Raw genomic sequence first — 20,529 nt, forward strand, 5'->3', positions numbered from 1 at the left:
CTAGGATGCATAAAAACAGATAATCACTCCAAAATTGTCTAGAATGTATAAGGTACTACAAATATTTGTTGGAAATGGGGACAACATGAAGGGTAATTTTATCATGCTTAGAGCTTAAAGAAGTTAGAAATTTCTGGGTTCAAATATGTACACTGATACAAAGAATTTTAAAGATCAACATTTGACTGAAAGCAGAACTTTTCCTGCTAGATTAATGGATAGTCAATTTAAAAAGAGCCATGGAATATTATTACTTTTATATATGGATTACTGCTGTCAGCCTTTTATATGTGCAAAAAATAGAGACTGAAATATCCATAATGGAAGAATATTTGGTGAAGATGACAAAATTAATTTATTTGATTATAGAAAGTTCAATTACATTTATTAGTGATTGGAAACCCCTTATGGATTTTTTGCTGAAAAAAAGAGAAAAGTAAATTTGTGAATTATGGGTTTGAAGATTAGGAACAGTAGAAAGAAGGAAACTTAGGGCACAATATAAATGTATCTAAAACCATTGTCAAAATCAGACGACCATCCTTTACAATTGTTCTTTTCTATTTCTATTTTCATTATTTATTATTTATGTTTATTATCTTTATATTTTTTCTTTTTATTTTATTAATTTTTTTTACTAAAAATGATTAAAAACAAGTCTGAAATATAATGTGAAAAGCTGTATAAACAATAGGCTTAAAACAGGTTCTTGTTGGTTTGGGGGGAATAGAACCAATCCCAACTCATTTAAAAGTTTGTGTCAACTGACAAATGCCAGACATGGGCAATAAAGCAGCGTTTTCCAATCTGGGAATTCTTTTCCAATCTATTACAGAATAGCCGGCTGGGAAATTCTGGGAGTTGAAGTCCACACATCATAAAGTTGTCAAGTTTGAAAACAGCCGCAATAAAACTATCTTCGCTTTCCCCCCCCACCCAAGTATTTATTTATTATATTTTTATACCGCCCTTCTCCCGAAGGACTCAGGGCGGTGTACAGGGCAATAAATATAAAAACGGAATACAAAAGTTAAAAAAAAATTAAATACTATGCCCAAGTTTAAAACAGTAATTAAAAGACATATTAAAACCCCAACCCTAACCCATCAAACCAGGTCAGATTGCTCAAATAAGTTGGCTTTTATGTTAACCAAATGCAAGAACCTTTATACAAACGGCATCAAGAAAATTTAACTTTTAAACATAATGTTTCACACACATGATCAAAAAGAGATCGGGATCCAAATACCAAAATCTGCAAAATTTCATAAACAAAAGCAGATGTTGAAGCTGCTGCATTCCTCAAGAGGGCGTAAGGAAGAACCAGAAAGAACTGCCTGGTACTTGTTGAACACGCGGGACAGAAAAGGTTTGGGGAGAATTCACGCGAAACACGCTGCCAACCCCCCCACCCCGCAAAAAAGAGGAGAAGCACGCCCCCTTCACCGATCTCCCCAACGCTTTACTCTTCTTCCCGCCCCCTCGCGTCCCTGCTCTTACGTCATTTCCTGGGCGGCCATCTTGGAGGCCCGGCTAACCTATCGGGCTCCTCTGGGTTTCGGGGGCGGGGATTCGTGCCGGATCTACCTCGGCTGGCATCGGTAGGGACGGGGCTGCCTTTGGGGCGCTCGACTAAAGTCGCTGGCGGCCGCCATTCGCGCATCGCAGCGCCTGCCTGACCGTCGCTATGTCGGATTTCGACAGCAACCCTTTCGCGGACCCAGACCTTAACAACCCTTTCAAGGTAAGGAGGGAGGGAGGGAGGGAGAGAGACGCAGGCAGGAGTGGACGAGCCGCCGGGTCTCTGCGGAGCAGCCGCTCGCAGCACGCCGAGTTGCGCCGGAGTGGGGGGGGGGCGGCGGCGGCGGCGGCCAAGCGGTTGGTTCAGGGCTGGCTGACACACTTGCAAAGTCTACCTTCGACAGTGGCGGCGGCGGCGGCGTCCTGTCCCGCCCCGCTTTCTTCCATCCTTTCGCGAGATACAGGGATCTCGCCGGCTTGATCTTTGGCCTCCCAAAGAAGCCCCATTTGGGAACCTGCTGTTCCCTGCCTTTCGCTAAGGCGGCGGCTGCTGTCCGGCTGTATTAGCTATGTTCCCCCCCCTCCACAAAGGGGTTTAACAGAGGAAGGGTGGCAGGTGCGCGGAGGGGTGTAGGCTCCGATGCTATAAGCTCCAGTGGTTTGCATCTGCCAGAAGGTTGCTGCCCTCTGTTGTCAGGTTCCGGCCCTCGCTTGTAACGTCGTCTGCCTCCCATCTCCTGTCTAGGGAAAAAAGTCAGTGATCTAGAAAGAAACAGTGAGTTGATGACTGGTACTTTTTAAATGGCTTATGAATTACTTGGGGAGGTGGCCAAATGTGCCTGGCAAGTGTTGAATTGCTTAAAAAAGCAAAGGCAGCTGAATTGACCTGGGGTGGGGGTGGGTGGGTGGTAAAAAGATTACATCAAGGTAACCGCTTTGTAAAACGTCAACTGGAGGATTATCAAATTTTATACATTCATTTTTAAAATCCCGCCTTTTTTCTTTAGAGTAACCCAAGGCAGCAAACATACACACTACTCCTTCCTCCAGTTTTCTCCCAATAACAGTCTGGAGGTAACTTGGGCTGAGAGTGGCCCATAGTCATCCAGGTGGCTTTCATGGCTAAGCTAGAACCAGAAGTTACAGTCATATGGTTTCCAGGCCATATATGTAAGATGGATCGAGTAGGCAGGCAGCACATGATTGATGCGACAGCTATTTCTAAGGTGGTATACAGATATTATGAAATAAGTACATATATGCATCTGTACCAACTTGCAGGCTTGAATAAAATAGGATGCCTGCTTCTGAACTTGTCATATAACAAGAATGAAGTTAGGTTTCCCAACCTGGAGTAGGAGGAAGCAGGACTCTTCCAACATGGAGTAGGAGAAAGCAGGAACAATCAAGTAATAATATGGTCTGCTATTTTTATAAATATACTCTGTGTGTGTGTGTGTGAGAGAGAGAGAGAGAGAGAGAAAAGAAAGGAAAGAAAGAAAGAAAAAAAAAAGAAAAGACTTCCAACTGGCTGGAAGAGATAGCTTAATGTGAAATGAAGTTGTTTCACTGTGGAAAATTTATATTGGTTACAGACATCATTAAGAAGGTAGCCAAAAATAAAATACTAACTATAATGTTTTCAAAAAAAATATGTGGTATAACTACACTTGAAATATCATGTACAATCCTGAGGCTAAGAAAATACTGTAGAGCAAGAAAGGGCAATCAGAATAATAAGGAGACTTGAAGTCACTTGAGAAGTTTTTTTTTAGTTGGGAGAAAGCAATACTTAAGTAATAGAAAAATACATAAGATGATGTATAGCTCAGGACAGGTAAAAGAAACTAGTACCTTAAAATGTGTACTTAAACTGATAAAATTATTGCTATGAATGTAATGATAGACCGTTTAGAATATTAGATAAATTATTGACTAAGTCATGATCCTAAATATTACTTCTAATTAAGGCTGGAGTAGCAGTTGCCATCCCATGTTAAGCAATCTACTATACCTCTTAGTTCATTTGCCAGCAGAAAGGTATTATGATGTTCTTATGGTTTTCCTTCAGACATCTGTATTGGTTGTGTGGGGGAAATGCTAGATTAAGTAAGCATTTAATTTAATCCACCTTGGCTTCTGTTATGTTCTCTCTTCCTTTAAAATTGTCAAAAGGGCTTAAACAGGTAGCAGTGTTAAAGCCTCTAAAGAATAGATAATAGCTTTGAGATGCCATTAATTAATAGTAAATGAAGAGAATTTCTGATTAATAGCTGCTTTATTCTAAATTATTATAGCTGCTTTATTCTAAATTATTATCTTAAATACTTACAGTATTTATTAAAAATGTAGTGCTTAGGATTTGTCAACTTTGGAAGAAAAGTATAGTTACCTATAGCAGGGGTCCCCAAGCTCTGGTCTGCGGCCCACTAGTGGGCTGTTAGGTGTTTGCAAAAATGGTATTTGAGTGCATGCATGCACACATGCATCCCCATTTGCACAAGTAGCGGGTAAGCGCATGCATGCACACTTTGTGTGAATGGCGGGCTTGCGCTTGCCAGCTGCTCGCATAGAACCATCTCCTCCCCCTTCGCCAGTCCACAAAGACAGAAAAGTTGGGGAACTGTGACCTAGAGAACTTCAATATAGTAATAAGCAAATTGCTTTTCTGGAATGTGTTAGTATTTCTAGTTGTAAATTTATTACATATTAACTTCAGAATATATTTTTCTCAGTAATTTCTGCAATTATATTTTCATATTTAGAGAACTAGATCTCCATAACCTATTTGGCTCTTGAACTTTTAATCCGTTAATATCCTTAGGCATTCTGTCTGTTTATCCTTTCATCACTTAGGACAGTTCTTTCTTTTCATGGTGGGTGTACTATGTATCACCATCAACTATAGTGAAAGTTATCCAAACTCAACCTTACGTGTTTCTCTTCAAAATATATTGAAGTTGTCAGCAACTATTATACCAACTTGAGTTTCTGATGGCTAGACCTTAAATTCCTGAAGTATGGTATCACCCCAATGTAAGATATCTATGTCTGTCATACCCAGTTCTTGTTTTGTGAATGGCTCTCAGCCATACCAGGTAGGCCAGACAGGAAATACATCCAGATAAGCTAATTCTGTTTTATTGTAAACCTACATTAACAGTGAGGCTCTTTGGTGCTCTCTGAGCTTGCTTGTTTTCTTGTAGCTGTTTCATTACCCTAATTAGGTAACATCATCAGTTACCTAGTTAAGAGTAATGAAAAGTCTGCAAGAAAAGAAAACAAGCAAGCTCGGAGAGCACTAAGGACCCCTCATTTCAACCCTGAATATTCTCCTTCATTGCTACATTAACAGTCCTGTATATCTGAAAATACAGTTCTTCCATCTAGCTGAAGAAACTAGAGAAGATCCCCTGTTGCCTTAGCCCTGGGGTCGGCAACCTCGGCTCTTTTATGACTCGTGGACTTCAACTTCCAGAATTCCTGAGCCAGCTATGCTGGCTCAGGAATTCTGGGAGTTGAAGTCCACGAGTCATAAAAGAGCCGAGGTTGCCGACCCCTGCCTTAGCCACTTCCAGCTGCAGGCCATGCTCTCTCTTATCCGAGACAGCATTTCTTTGCCTCTCTTCCAAGGTTTTCCCCATATACCTTTACAATGGCCATTATGTATAGATAATTATAATTATCTTCACATACTATATTTCATTTCTCTCTGACCTTTCATTATTCTGTGTCCTCTCTTCCTTCATGGAGGCATATATTTTTCTCAGTGCATCTGATGAAGTGATGTGTAATTTGTGAAGCCTTGTTCTGTAACAGAAGTTTAGTCTTTAAAATGCCATGTGTTTTTTTTTGAAAGGTCGTACTATCTTGGTAGTGTCTGAGCTTTCAGATGTTAGAACTTACTCTGTTACATAAGTATCAGTCCTTTAGTAAATTTGCTTGGAAACCTGTAATAGGTTTCAAGGATCAAGGTAAGGTGTTCTTTGGGACTATTAAATACACTTGTACAAGGTAAAATTCTCAGATTACATAATTAACCCATTTTTTAAACTTGACCGAGTCTTTTTCCTTCCTAATTTGTCAATTTAAGGCACTCCTCTCCATTTGATCTTTTTTCTCTTCTTTGTGATGCCATAGTGCCAGGAGCATCTTCTCCCACCCATCCTCTGAGTGTAGGAAATTGGAAGGCATTGTGTCTCTTCCTCTGTTACCTTTGTTTGTTGGCAAGAGTGGACAGCACAAGTTCTTTAACCTGCCCCCCTCTTGCTTGGGATGTGGGGAGGGGAGAGATATCCATCTCTTTTGTGTAAATTGGAGTGGTTTCCAGGGTTGCTTCTCTTCTCCCCCCCCCCACCCCCCAACAGCAGAAAGCAAAAAGGAAGAGAATTTCCATCTATTCCATTTTTTATTTTCAACTTTTCTCAATACTGAACTTTCTCCCTTCCTGGATATCTCTTCCAATGAATAAGATATTCCATTGTGTCTCTTCTGAGATAGATGTGTAACATATTTCCCTTGTAAATTCTTCTCTCCATCCGCAAGATTGGGGATGACTGGAGAGGGAAATAATGGAGACCTTCAGCGTGGATGGAGGTTGTGTTGGGATTTATCTTTGCAAGCAGTCTAAAATGTTCCACTGGGCATCCAGCTTCTTAGCTGAGGGGAGAAGAGAAATCAAGTAGAATCAAATCAAATTTGAAAGCTAAATGTGGTAGGAGACCTTCAAGGTGATACAATAGAGACCTTGTAGTGTTTGGGCATTATCTACCTGTACTTGAAGGCGATCTTTAGCAACCTGCAACTCTGAAGAAAATTGGAAGCGTCTCAAATAACTTACAACTGGGATAAATTTGATAGCAGGCATGACAGTGATCTGAAACGGTGACATCTGAATAGAGACATTTTGAAAGCAAATTTAGCTGCAGTTAAAAGATCAGTTGTCTTGTTGGTAGTTTATGCAGGAATGAAGTTAATACTCTTAAGGTAGCATATGTCCTCTTGATTTCTCCAGCCAACTACAGAAGAAGGATGTAACATAGGTGGTGCTTAACGTCCAATAATTGAAACAGAGCTTTCCAGAATTGTGCTGTTAGAATTGTGCTGTTAATTGTTTGCCTCTGAAAAATATAAGATGATTGGGCAGGGTTAATTCTAGAAAACTTGCTGAACAAACAGAAGAGCTGTCTTGAGAGGCAGCAAGAGACTATGGTAGACTGAAATGTGATAGCTTAAAAAAATATCAGGCACTATCAGAATAATATCCAGACCGTTAATATGTGGTAGGTCAGCAATAAATGTTCAGGGAAATTATATCCTGTGATCTCTCTACAGAGGTGAAGGAGTGCATTACTCTAGCTGGTTTGTCAGTGAAAGGTTTGGCATGGCAACGAGTGTGGCAAAAAAACCCACCCAAGACTTGATATCTTCTCTAATACAATACCACAAAAAGTCACAGAGAAGGATACAGGTCATTTGAAATAGTTCAGAATGTCCAGCTAATTGGTTTCTTCTAATGGCAGAGTTGTAAAATCTTTTTTCTCAAGGAAAGAAAAAATTACAGTGGGCATTATGATACAGTTCTCCCTGTTTCTAATGGAAAAGGAAGACGACAAGGAGCCAGAATAAAAGCCGATTAGTCAGGTAGGGAAAGAGTTTCATTTCCAGCCCCAAATGCCTCACAGAATGAGTAACATTTTGAGGAGGGAGCACAGTTTTCAAGAGTTATAAATTGATTTGCATTTTAATGAGTGAAATAAGTATTTGACCCTTTCACAAAACACAACTTAGTACTTGGTGGTAAAACCAAGTACTTTCGACCCCAAACAACCCCAGTGATGCCCTCGACGTGATGTCCCGTTGCCTGGAGGCGGTCCGGGTCTGGATGGGGAGGAACAGACTTCAACTCAACCCCGACAAGGCTTTGCATACCTTCATCCCGGGTTTATTCGGATATTCCATCTCTTTCTATGGGGGGTGAATTATTACCCCCTGTAGATAGGGCTCGCAACTTGGGAGTCCTCCTAGATTCACAGCTTACTTTGGAAGACCACATAGTGGCTGTGACTAGGGGGGCTTTCACCCAGGTCCGCCGGGTGCGCCAGTTGCGGCCCTATCTAAGCCGGGATGATTTATGCACGGTCACTCATGCGCTCGTGACCTCTCGTCTGGACTACTGCAACGCTCTCTACATGGGGCTGCCCTTGAAGACCACCCGGAGGCTCCAACTGGTACAGAATGCATTCGCGAGAGTTGTGTTGGGAGTCTCCCAATACTCCCATGTTACACCTCTGCTCCGTGAGCTGCATTGGTTGCCAGTTGTCTTCCGGGTGAGATTCAAGGTACTAGTAATGGTGTTTAAAGCCCTACATGGCAGGGGTCCGGAGTACCTCAGGGAACACCTGCTGCCGGCATCAATCTCCCTGCGCCCTGTGCGTTCCCACAGAGAGGGTCTCCTCAGGGTGCCACCGATCAGAGAATGTCGATTGGTGGCCCCCAGGGGGAGATCCTTCTCTGTGGGCGCTCCGGAACTATGGAATCAGTTACCGGTAGAGCTCCAGATGGCGCCCGATCTTCGCTCCTTTCGTCGCGATCTGAAGACGTTTTTGTTTGTACAAGCCGGCCTAGCCTGATGGGGGATTGGTGGGGTTTTTTATTCTTGTATTCTTAATATTGTATCTTTGGGGTTTTATAATTGTAACATATCAATTGTTTTAAAATCGGGCAATTATTTAATTTCCTTTTAATATTTGTAACTTTGTATTTTATTCTTGCCCTGTGAACCACCCTGAGTCCTCAGGGAGAAGGGTGGTATTGAAATATTATTAAATAAATAAATAAATAAATAAATAAAATAAAACCCTTGTTGGCAATCACAGATGTCAGACATTTCTTGTAGTTGGCCACCAGTTTTGCACATATTTCAGGAGGGGTTTTGTCCCACTTGTCTTTGCAGATCCTCTCCGAGTCATTAAGGTTTCAAGGTTGATGTTTGGCAGCTCGAAACTTTATGGGATTAAGGTCTGGAGACTGGCTAGGCCACTCCAGGACCTTAATGTGCTTCTTCTTGAGCCACTCCTTTGTTGCCTTGGCCCTGTGTTTTGGGTCATTGTCATGCTCCAGCATTCCAATACCCATCCATAGCCCAATTTCAATGCCTTGGCTGAGGGAAGGAGGCTCTCACCCAAGATTTGACAGTACATGGCCCTGTCCATCATCTCTTTGATGCAGTGAAGTTGTCTTGTCCCCTTAGCAGAAAAACACCCCCAAAGCATAATGCTTCCACCTCCATGTTTGATGGGGACTGTGTTCTTGGGGTCATAGGCAGCATCCCTGCTCCTCCAAACACAGCGAGGTGAATTGATACCGAAGAGCTTGATTTTCGTCTCATCTGACCACAACACTTTCACCCAGTTCTCTGAATCATTCAGATGTTCATTGGCAAACTTCAGACGGGCCTGTACATGTGCTTTCTTGAGCAGGGGGACCTTGAGGGCGCTGCAGGATTTCAGTCCTTCACGGCGTAGTGTGTTATCAATTGTTTTCTGGTGACTATGGTCCCAGCTGCCTTGAAATCATTGACAAGATCCTCCCATGTAGTTCTGGGCTGATTCCTCACCATTCTCATGATCATTGAAACTCCACAAGGTGAGATCTTGCATGGAGCCGCAGACTGAGGGAGATTGACAGTTAATTTGTGTTTCTTCCATTTACGAATAATCACATCAACTATTGTCGTCTTCTCACCAAGCTGCTTGGCAATAGTCTTGTAGCCCATTCCAGCCTTGTGTAGGTCTACAGTCTTGTCCCTGACATCCTTGGACAGCTCTTTGGTCTTGGCCATGGTGAAGAGTCTGGGATCTGATTGACTGATTGCTTCTGTGGACAGGTGTCTTTTTTACAGATAAGCTGAGATTAGGAGCACTCCCTTTAAGAGAGTGTTCCTAACCTCAGCTCGTTACCTGTATAAAAGATACCTGGGAGCCAGAAATCTTGCTGATTGATAGGGGATCAAATACTTATTTCAATTATTAAAATGCAAATCAATTTATAACTTTGTTTAAATGCGTTTTTCTGGATTTTTTTTGTTATGTCTCTCAGTGTTAAAATCTACCATTAAAATTATAGACTAATCATTTCTTTGTCAGTGAACAAATGTACAAAATCACTGTAGCTCTTAATTTGAGAGAGAGAAAAATAACAATTTCCACTTGCAACAGACTGCAGATAAAATAACAGTGCTAATTGCACCTATTTATTTCTGGCTCATCCTTGTCTTGTTAAAGCTATAAAAGGAAGGACCATGTCTGCGTGCACCGAAAAGTATGCTCTCGGTCCTGAGGTTGATTCTCTTATAGTATTTTTTATTACAGTTCTGTTGTGGCTTTTATGTTTTGCTGTCATGTTCTTAATTATTTTAATTGTATATTTGATATGTTGTAAGGCTATCCATTTTCTTTTTTGAAGACAAAAAATCAGATAAATAATAATAAACCGATAGTTAACTTTTTGCTTTTGGCCCAAGTCAGTCCGCATCAGGATGAAGGATTCTTGATTGAAGATTATAAACTATAAATTTGGTATAAGTTGGTAGATTTTTCTTTGATTTGCTAGAGTTACTGAGCAATATACTGAAATAAAAATGGTACTGTCGTTGATAGAGCAAACATGTAATTCACACATCTCATACATTTTAATAATATTAGAATATTACTGTTGAATAAAATTTGGGCCTGTTTCTTAGGTTATTTGCAGTTGCTACTTTTTTGTTTGTATGTTAATTTCAGAATGGTAATTCCCAATCGGTTTGGTTCAGTGTTAAAATGCATCTTCAGCTTTCTGGCTGGAGTCCAGTAATCAAGCCAGTTTAAGAAAATCTTTTGTTTTTTGTTCTCTAAAAATAACACTAAAGACTACATTTCAGTGTGCTACACTTATTACACTTTAATTGCAACTGTAATCAGTGTCAAAACCCTTCCTGTTAGGACTCTTCATTAAGTTCTTACAATATAAAATCAAACATATCTAGGAACCATTTTGTATGATTCATGGAATTTGTAATAGAAAATGCTAGCTAGCTAATTCTTGATTGTATAGATCACTTGTGTACATTTGTGTTATGTGACTGCTCAAGAAATAGGATTACAAGCCAGACTGGGGGATCATAAAAATAATCTAGACAAACCGCCCCCGCGCGCGCACCAACATGCACACACACACACACACACACACACACACACATATATTTATACACACGCATGCATGCATACATACATACATACACATTGCTGTATTTTATCTTCAGATAAATACTTCCTAAGGAGGAGGGTGCATGTACAGGTAATATTGATTTACAACTACAAGTGAGCCCAAAATTTCTGTTGCTAAATGAGACAGTTGTTAAGTGAGTTTTGCCCCCATTTTATAACCTTTCTTGCTACAGTTATGTGAATCACAGTGGTTAAGGTGGTAACAGAGTTATAAAGTGAATCTGGCTTTCCCATTGACTTAGCTTGTTAGAAGGTCGCAAAAAGTGATCACGTGACCCCAGAACCCTGCAATTGTCATAAATATAAACTAGTTGCCAAGCATTTGAATTTTGATCATGTGACCATGGGGATGCCTCAACAATTATAAATGTGAAAAATGTCAATTTCAAACAGTCGCTAAATGAGATTTATAAGTCAAGAACTACCAATATGTATTTCCTTCTAGAGAACAATGGCAGGCAGATGGTATCTGTTGACAATGGTATGTCAACACAGAATTCCAGCTGACAGGAAGATTAACTTAATTTCAGTCTATGGACTAAAAATGACAAAAATTGAACTTTGAGCTCCTTTTGTGTGCTACCTCTGTGAGTAATGTATTCTGGCCCCATTCTCCAATGAAATTCAACTTTGAAAAAGATACTTTACTTTTTCTTTTTTATTTCTGATTTCTCCCATGTTATGTTGTAGAATTCTAACACCACAACTATCTTGGGATTTGACAGATAATAGATAATAGTTCAGTTCTATATTACCTTCTGTATTTCATATTTAGAACAAAGTAGTGGTGATTATTTTTTTCAAATAAGAGCCTGGCATATTTTGATAGGATAAAAGTGCTTATTCATAGCTTCCAATGCATGATTGACTATGAATTTTGTATTTCAATTTCTTAGTGAAGCTGGAAATTCAGCTGGAAATTGAGAATTCAGTTACAGGTATAGGAAGAGCAGGTCTATTTCATAGAAGTTAAAATAGGTTTAAAAGGTGCTCTGTATGAAATCAATTAACAATATAGGGAAAGTAAGAATACAAATGCATTTCTCTGTTCTGTACTAAATGAAGTCAGATCTACAAGTAAAAACACTGCAGATTTGCCTAATCTTTATTCTGTTCTTATTTAAAGAATACTAGTAAATATAATTTCTAGTATATTTTTGAAGTGGTACAATGCTACTGACTTAATCAGTTGTACATACAATATACATCAAAAATTAACTTAAGTCTTCAAAGAATTCTAAAGAATTTTTATAGAGGTGCTATGTTTGTGAGTTAGAAAAAAATAGTATTTGGTCTTTAAGTTGACATTTTTGTTTGGGCATAGTTTTGTGGATTGGTGTCCGTGTTACCAAATCCATGGGATGTGTCCTGAGATGATTTATGCATATGCAAACATCTATCCATAGGTGTAACAATGAAATCAAAGGAAATAAGTTAGACAAAATGGGTATATCGCGATACTTTTACAAGATGTTATCATAAAGTAATATTTATAATATTCTGATGTTGATAATACAGTACTTGTACTGAAGTGTAATAACAAGACATAAGTGAGAGAAATGAGCATTGATTAAGTTAATATAACTGTTCCTCAGTGTATTCTGTCATTACTTTCATTATTAAAGAATAACTATATTGAATAATATGTATTTTTGAGGCGTTAGAATCTAATAGGATATGATTGTGGGCCTGCATAAAGGAATTGAAAACAACATTTCCTAAATGAATTGTCCTGCTTACTGTAAGGATGTGTCAACATTTTGGAAAAAAAACGGATAGCAGGATAATTCTTTGCTAATATAGTTTAATATAGAGAAGTTGATTTTGTGATGAGTTCTAGAAAGAAGAAAAGAATCTAGTTTAAATAGCTATCACAAACCTCAGACTATGCTTTAAGTGTTTGCTTTGGTTCATATCTGGGATCAGTGCTAATTTATACATGTTTTTTGTGATTTTTCTCTTCCCCCCCCCTCTATCGGTAGGATCCTTCCGTTACACAAGTGACTAGAAATGTTCCACCAGGATTAGATGAATACAACCCTTTCTCAGATTCCAGAACAGTAAGCATTTTTATCTTTCTTTAAGAGTGCATTTTTAATCTGCAAAAACTTTTTGTGTTACTTTGAATTCATGATATCTTCACAGATCAAACCCTATTTGTATTTTACTAAATATTGTTTGAAGCAGGCTACTTTAAATCAAAGTGTAATCTTATAGTCTGATGGCACATAATACAGCTACCTCGTAAAGCTTAGCAGATTTGGATTCGTAATGTTCCTGAGTGGAACATAGGCTAAGAAACACACTTTTGCTCTTTCTTGAGTTGTGTGTGACTTAACAAAGCCATTTTGTACTTGCTATATTAGATACGGTGTTGATAAGCAAAAGACCATTAACTTAATATCAGCTAATGCCTATAGAATATTTCAAGTGTATACCTTAGAACACTTAAAATTGGAAGGGGGTAATTGGTGATAGGAAAAATCTCAGCTTCCAACCTTAGGGCCAGTCTGAATAGAAAATATAATGATGATGATGATACAGTAATGAGAAACAAGTTCTAATCTCTAGACTATATTCATTAAATTTATTTTACCTAACAATGTATGCCTTTTAACAGTATACTGATTTATGTGATATGGTTGTAACTGACAGGAAATAATCTGTGTTTTACATTTGTATAAATGGTATTCTTGTTCACAACACACACATACACACACACAGAGGGAGAGAGAGAGAGATTTGTTTTGACTGTGGAAATTGGAAAAAAAACTTTCTGGCTGAAATAGCCCATTTTAAGTTTTTTCCTACAATTATAATGTACAGAATAATATCACTTGAACAGCTTTTATTTTAAGGAACAGGTATGTTAAAATGTTTGGAAATCAAAATACTTTGCACACTTAGGTCCCTTTCCTTCTGACAGTGATCTACTTCAGATATGTTCTTTTTTATTTCCATTTTATAATCCTGTTTTCCTTTATTTTATAAAATGAGATGTCCAAAGAGCTTCCTATAAATTGGAATGGTAAACTATGTTCATCAGATTTATATTAGCTAAGTTATGATAGAAAACCTGGCTTAAGAATTCAGGAAATCATTGTATGAAGTGACATAAGACAAAGATGCATTCAAATTTTAAACTTTCATGTCACAACAAATTATAGCTTGATTATCTGGTGTTTCATATCTGAACCAGGCTTACATTCCCCTCACAATGAATACCGTTTCCCCCCTATTTATTTATTTATTTATTTATTTATGCAAATATGCCAAATATATTATTTGTTAACTTAACTAAATTTCTAATAGCTTGGTGTATTATCCTAACAAAACCTTTTGGGTACCATTTCATTTTCTGTGAACTAATTTTCAATTTGATGGTACAGCGTAAAATAGATGTAATTAGTACATACATACATAGTTTATGAAAAGCATAAAGTACCCAGCAAATTATAGTAATGCTTCATATATATCTTGCAGTCCTGTATAATGTAAGATATATTTGATGGTCTTTGAGGAGTGTTTCAAAAATAATTTTGATTTTTTTTTTAATTTACTAGCCACCACCAGGAAATGTCAAAATTCCTAATGTGCCCAGTACACAACCTGCTATAATGAAACCAACTGAGGAACCACCTGCTTATACTCAAATTGCAAAGGTATATTTGGAATTATTTATAACAGAATCTCAGTAATAAACAGTTAATGTTTTTATGCAGACCATCTTTACTGCTTATTTCTGCATTTATTTTCCTTAGGAGCATGCCTTGGCCCAAGCTGAACTGCTTAAGCGACAGGAAGAATTAGAGCGAAAAGCAGCTGAACTAGATCGCAGGGAAAGAGAAATGCAGAGTCTCAATCAGCAGGGAGGTATGTTGATGTATTTTAAGACAGTGTGCTGCGGTGATCCCCAGAGCTGACATTGCAGTGGATGAAAATAATTTGGTGCTAGCAGTTTATTGTCTGAAATTTGTTAATATTTTGTTACAGTAGGTGGCAGCACCTAGCCAGTCTTGACTCATCATGAAAAAGCTAGAAAATATCAATAATAATTCAGTAGAGACCATTAGGAAATTTCCCAACTGTAGGCCAGGCTTAGAAAGCAAAAGTAGCCTAAATCACTTTCACTCTAGTTGCCAAGAAAACAATGTGGACCTGTCTGCATAGTCACCTGACTAAGTGAACTGAGTTTGAGGAAGACTTCATCAGTTTTCTCCTAGAAGTGCAAGTAACAGATGACACTTTGAGACACTTGAGGCTAGATTACTCATAAGGAGATTTGTTTTCTACCAATTTTAAACTATTGTTCTTCACATGAATGGTCTCCCTGGGGGTAGAAATAATTGTCAAGAGAGACAAAAGAATTTCCTGACTTAAATAATAGGGGAAAGGCCATTGTTACAAAATTTTAAGCATTTAGCCACTTCAGTTTTAGTTTACTTAAGGAACTTATGTTCCTTCTTTAAATAGAATAGCTGTGAAAATGAGCAATCAGTGAAGTAACCGTGCAGCCTGGTCCGTGATTAAATCTGTTGGTTGGTTTATTGATTGGTGTATGTATTCCATTAATGCAATGACTCCAGATGACTGTTGCAGGAAAGGTTGCCTAGCATTGCAATCTCAATTATATTCAACTCATTTTAATTGGAAGTTAAATGTATTGTAATGATTCTATCTAGGCATTGGAATTGTGTGCATTTTGAAAAGTGAATTATTTTAATTAATTTTTTTATTACATTGTTTTCACAATTAAACATACGTTGGGGTCTTTTTTTTCAACGAAGACCAACATCAGTTTCTGGGAGAACTTCTAGGAGATGAATACAAAGACATAGCAGGGCCACTGCTAGTAACATTTTTCTCTCTCACCTACACTCATATACAACACTAATTGTGACATAGGAGACTATTTTGGTGAGATTCACAGTGTGTGGAGTGAGTTAGCTCTTGTCTTTTGATTTATAATTCCAACACAGTAATTAGACTGATAAAAGCTTCCATTGGCAGTGATGGCTTTTCTAAAAGGAAATTGCTGTGTAGAGTAGAAGCCACAGACTGGAGATTCCACCTACTTTATGTAAAGCCTCTTTTAATGAATGCAGTTTCAAGCAAAAATAAATAATGCCTGACTTCTGTTAATTCAGGGGCACGATATTTGTAGGATATCAAAGCTTTTTTCAGCCAGTTAACTTTCTCTGTGGGAATTTAAGTGTATGTTTGTTCGTATGTGCACATTGTTATTGGAATGCAATCTGCTTAATCAGACAAGCCATAAACTTTTTTTCAGAAATTATAAAATGAAAAATGTGAAGTGAACCTTAATGTGTACCAAAGCGTTTGCCTTTTGCTCATGTAGGAAGAAAGAATAATTGGCCTCCACTGCCAGGAAATTTCCCGGTGGGCCCTTGTTTTTACCAGGATTTCTCAGTAGACATCCCCGTGGAGTTCCAGAAAACAGTAAAGATTATGTACTATTTGTGGATGTGTAAGTAAAACCTATGGAACATTTTTTAGAATCTTGAATTATATTTAGGTAATGTTTCAATGACAGAATATTTTCATAAGTAAAATTTATCAAAAATTAAGCTTGTGCAATTCAGTCAGCACTTTGCTTTGCTACCTGTCTGGCATAACTTTTTATGAATATTCACATAGGGCCAGAAGACCTTGGAAGGGCCTGGAACTAGTTGTACTTCATAGTTTCAAGGAATAGTTACATTGCAAAACCAAATTTGGATCGCCGGGACCAGAGATTTATTCTTCTGAGCTTTTAGGACTCATGCCGGAAGCCCATCTTCAGGGAACTTCTTTCTACTGGAATAAGTGCTTTGGGCTGTTCTGTGAGTTGTGTTTATGTGGTGCCTTCCTATTGGCTGATTGATGGCTGGCGATTGCTATCATTTCCTTGTGCTGCCAAGTCCTCATCTCCTAAATATTTGATAAACTGGTAGTAAAACAGCACTCCTATTAACTGACAACAGGCCTGTTTCCCAGGCTTCAATCATTTCCCTGGCTATCTTTGTACCTGCATGGCCAATGATCTTAGAGCTGCAAAATTAAATGTATGTCCTTGTTCATTGCAATGTGAGGCTACCAGCGAGTTTGGGTCTCCTCTCTGATTGCTCGCTTGTGTTCTTGCAATCTGGTGGTTAGCTTTCCCCCGTTTGTCCTCCATAGTCAGAAGATGAAGCTCTAGCATGAGTCGGAAAGCTTGGAAAAGTAAATATCTGGTCCCGGTGACCAACCCAAATTTGATTTTGCATCATTATCCTGGGACATGTATATTTCCTTTCATTGGTAATAGATATATTGTACAGGGATACTTCAAAGAGCCTTATTATTTGCAAAGGCCCATGGAGGATAGTGCCTCAGATATATCAACAGACACTGAAGATGTTACCTAGCCTGGTAATGAAATGTTCGGAAACCAACCCACAAGTTCAGAGAATGAACCTTCAACCTCATTTATATATTCTACTTAATTATTAAACCAGTTATCTCTCTTATTTGTTCCAGCAACAATATTTAAACATTTTCAAAAACTGCTATTAAAAACTGCTTTATAGGGTAGTTTGGCTGAAGCTAGCTTTGGGCAAATTGCTAGTTGCAGATGACAGTAGTGGTGGGTGGTGATAATTATAATTTCCCACCTGGATTTTTGTTTTCTTGATTATCTTGACATTCACTTTTCAAAGCCAGCCAATTGTAAAAATATTTAGTTATCTAAAACTAGTATTCCATTTATTTATAAAAACTTGGCTGGTGTATCCTGTCCAGAATTTTATCAAGATATAATTGGAGGAAAAATTGACTGTATATAGTTTTAATAAATTGTTGGGTATTTAGATGTACAAAATATACCTTACTAGGCAATTAGATAACATTTAAAACTGTTCAGTTTAACCAATAAATAACTGATTTTGCCTAATTACCTGCTCAGAGAATAAAGTGAGGACTAGAAAAGGAAACTTCTTTAATATAGGCCACGGGTCAGCAACCTGCGGCTCCCAGTTGCCCGGTGCGCGCGCACCTCTCTGAATGGGCGGAAGTGCGCGCGCACCACTCCGGGAGGAGGTGCGCACGCACCACTCCAAAGGTTTGGAGAGCTGCACGTGCACCTCTCTCGCACCTCCTCCCGAACACCAGTTTGGAGACCTGCTGGTGTTCTGGCGGAGGTGCGGTTTGGAGACCTGCTGGTGCTGGTTTAGAAAGCTGCTGCGGCCCGCAGCAGCTTTCTAAACTGGCACCAGCAGGTCTCCAAACCGCTGTTCGGGCGGAGGTGCGCGTGCAGCTCCGCCCGAACACCCGTGTCCAGACCTGCTGGTGTTCGAGCGGAGGTGCGGTTTGGAGACCTGCTGGTGCTGGTTTAACCGGCACCAGCAGGTCTCCAAACGGGTGTTCGGGTGGCAGTTTGGAGGTCCCGGGGGTGGCTCCGGCGACGCCCGGGCTGAAGGCGGTGCCGCAACCCAGCGCCTGTCACCACGGAGACCCGTCGCCGCTGGCGTGCAGGTGCGTCCACATAAAAAAAAGTGGAACCGCGCGTGTGTATCCACGCACGCGCATGAGCAAAAAATGTTTTGCGCATGTGCAAAACATTTTGTTTTATGCGCATGTGCATGCGTGGATGCACGCGTGCGGCTCCCACTTTTTTTTATGTGTGATGGAACCGGTTCCCAGTGGCTCTTTTGCTTTTTCAGGTTGCCGACCCCTGATATAGGCCAAAGTTGTAGAACATGTAACCTGCCAGTTGTTAAACTGCAACTCTTAGCAGTTTCACCCATCAGTAAGAGATGATGAAAATACAGTTCACCGATATTGTAAGCATACACTGTAGAATGTTTCTCATCCTTAATGTAGCATACTGCTACCACTGTAAGTAATAACTGATACTCAAACTGTTCTGCTGTTACAGTATATTATAGTAACCAGTGGGAGAAGAGCAGACTGAGCTGGAAAATGGGGTTGTGTGTGTCATCACTTAGACTTAGAGTCATTGTGTTGCCACAAGAGACCCAAGTCCAGCCTGCATGGATTCCATTCACCCTTATCTAGTGCCAATTTAGCTTTGACCGTTGCTCAACTGGATTTTTGTATAGAGGTAGCCATAATAAACTCTTTGAACTCAATGAATGCTCCTGGTTATTTGCGCCTGATATTTTCAAGATTTTCCTTCTACAAATTTGAAATGTTCCATGCTGCATATGCAATATACTGTATGTGTCAAAGCCTAACTGGAATCCTATACCAACTTTGTACTTAATGTAGAATTCTACCACCAATTTTTCTAAATTCATACATGAAAACTTTCGTATTAAGTATATGTACAAATGATCACAATTTCTTTATGTAACTTTTTTATGTAATAAGAACTTGCAAATGAGTTAAGCAATATATAATTTGATATAACTAATTGTAGGGTATTGTGCTATTCCTGTATGTATTTACTGGCCCAGCTTTCAGATAATTAAATAGTATCTTTAAAAAATTGTACATCCTATAATTATTGTAGAAACATCAGCTGCTACAGCAAGTACCACTGCTTGCTTCTGTAGCTGGGAAATTTGGCAATATAAAGGGTTAATTTTTATTACAGAAGTAAAACCTTTACCCTATCATACTTTCAGAAACACATAAATCATTATAATCCAAGATTGGTATTGAAAAGGTCAAGTTTTATTTCAATCTATTTTTTTTTCAAAATTATATAATTGGGAAGATTGGGATTTTAATTGCTTAGAAAAATACTTTTAATTTAATTTAAATAACATTTGCTAAATTCCATTTAATTTATTTTGTGGGAATGATACTATTTGGCAATTATGAATAGATGCAGATTGGTCTGGAGGTTAATCATTTATAGTGGTCATGATAATTACAGATAGTCCTTATCTTACGACCACGAATCCAAAATTTCCATTGCTGAGCAAGAAAATTGTTAAGTGCCTTTTGCCAAATTTTAGGACCTTTCTTGCCACAATTGTTAAGTGAATCACCGCAACTGTTAAATTAGTAACACGGTTCTCAAGCGAATCCAGCTTCCCCATTGACTTTACTTGTCAGAAGGTGGCAAAAGATGGATCACATGGCTCAGGATTCTGCAACCGTCAGAAATGTGAGCCAATTCTCAAGTACCTGAATTTTGATCACGTGACCACAGAGATGTTGCAGCGGTCATAAATGTGAAAAATAGTCATAGGTCATTTTTTCCCAGTGCCGTTGCAACTTCGAATGGTCACTAAGTGAATGGTTGTAAGTCAGGACTATCTGTACTGAAAATCATTCTCATCGTCAGTATTGTTTTTAAAATAAAAGATTTCTATTTGATATTATTTATATATGCAGAGATTCTAAGTATACACACTTTTAAAAATGCTATATGTAAGAGCTCTTCCCCCTGAAAAACATAACAGTGATATGAAAGAATAAAAAGAGACAACAGTTAAGGGAATTGCCATGAAAACCTACTACCCTAAGGCCCAGAAAGATGAGTGGGAAGAGCATCCATTGTTCTGTAAAATAATTTCTGAGACTGATAAAAGCTGAGTATGTTACTATAGTACTTTCCTCTGAGGTAGGAAGTAATTGGCCATGTTCTTCATCTGGCAACACATATATACTGTGGACCATAATGAATACAGAATACTATAGTAGTGAATCCAGAATTTGATTCTTAGGGATGACTCCTTTCTATGAGTTTCTAATTTAGTGAGCATTTCTGATACAGTAGAGATTGATA

General features: G+C 38.7%; 1 protein-coding gene across 2 annotated transcripts in view; it reads left to right on the plus strand.

Annotated features, from left to right (window-relative positions):
• The first annotated feature begins 1,252 nt into the window (after positions 1 to 1,252).
• SCAMP1 (secretory carrier membrane protein 1) overlaps positions 1,253 to 20,529 on the plus strand; it is a 319,758-nt gene continuing 300,481 nt past the window's right edge. For both annotated transcript variants that reach the window (XR_014491279.1, XM_083353114.1), the window contains exons 1-5: positions 1,253 to 1,744; positions 12,773 to 12,850; positions 14,354 to 14,452; positions 14,552 to 14,663; positions 16,150 to 16,278. Coding sequence is in view for 1 of the 2 variants with exons in the window: in XM_083353114.1 (XP_083209240.1) it covers positions 1,688 to 1,744; positions 12,773 to 12,850; positions 14,354 to 14,452; positions 14,552 to 14,663; positions 16,150 to 16,278 (475 nt within the window). In the remaining variant the exon portion in view is untranslated. The remainder of the gene's footprint in view (positions 1,745 to 12,772; positions 12,851 to 14,353; positions 14,453 to 14,551; positions 14,664 to 16,149; positions 16,279 to 20,529) is intronic.

Source organism: Vipera ursinii (assembly GCF_947247035.1).
Source record: "Vipera ursinii genome assembly, chromosome: 2".
Classification (NCBI taxonomy): Eukaryota; Metazoa; Chordata; class Lepidosauria; order Squamata; family Viperidae; genus Vipera; species Vipera ursinii.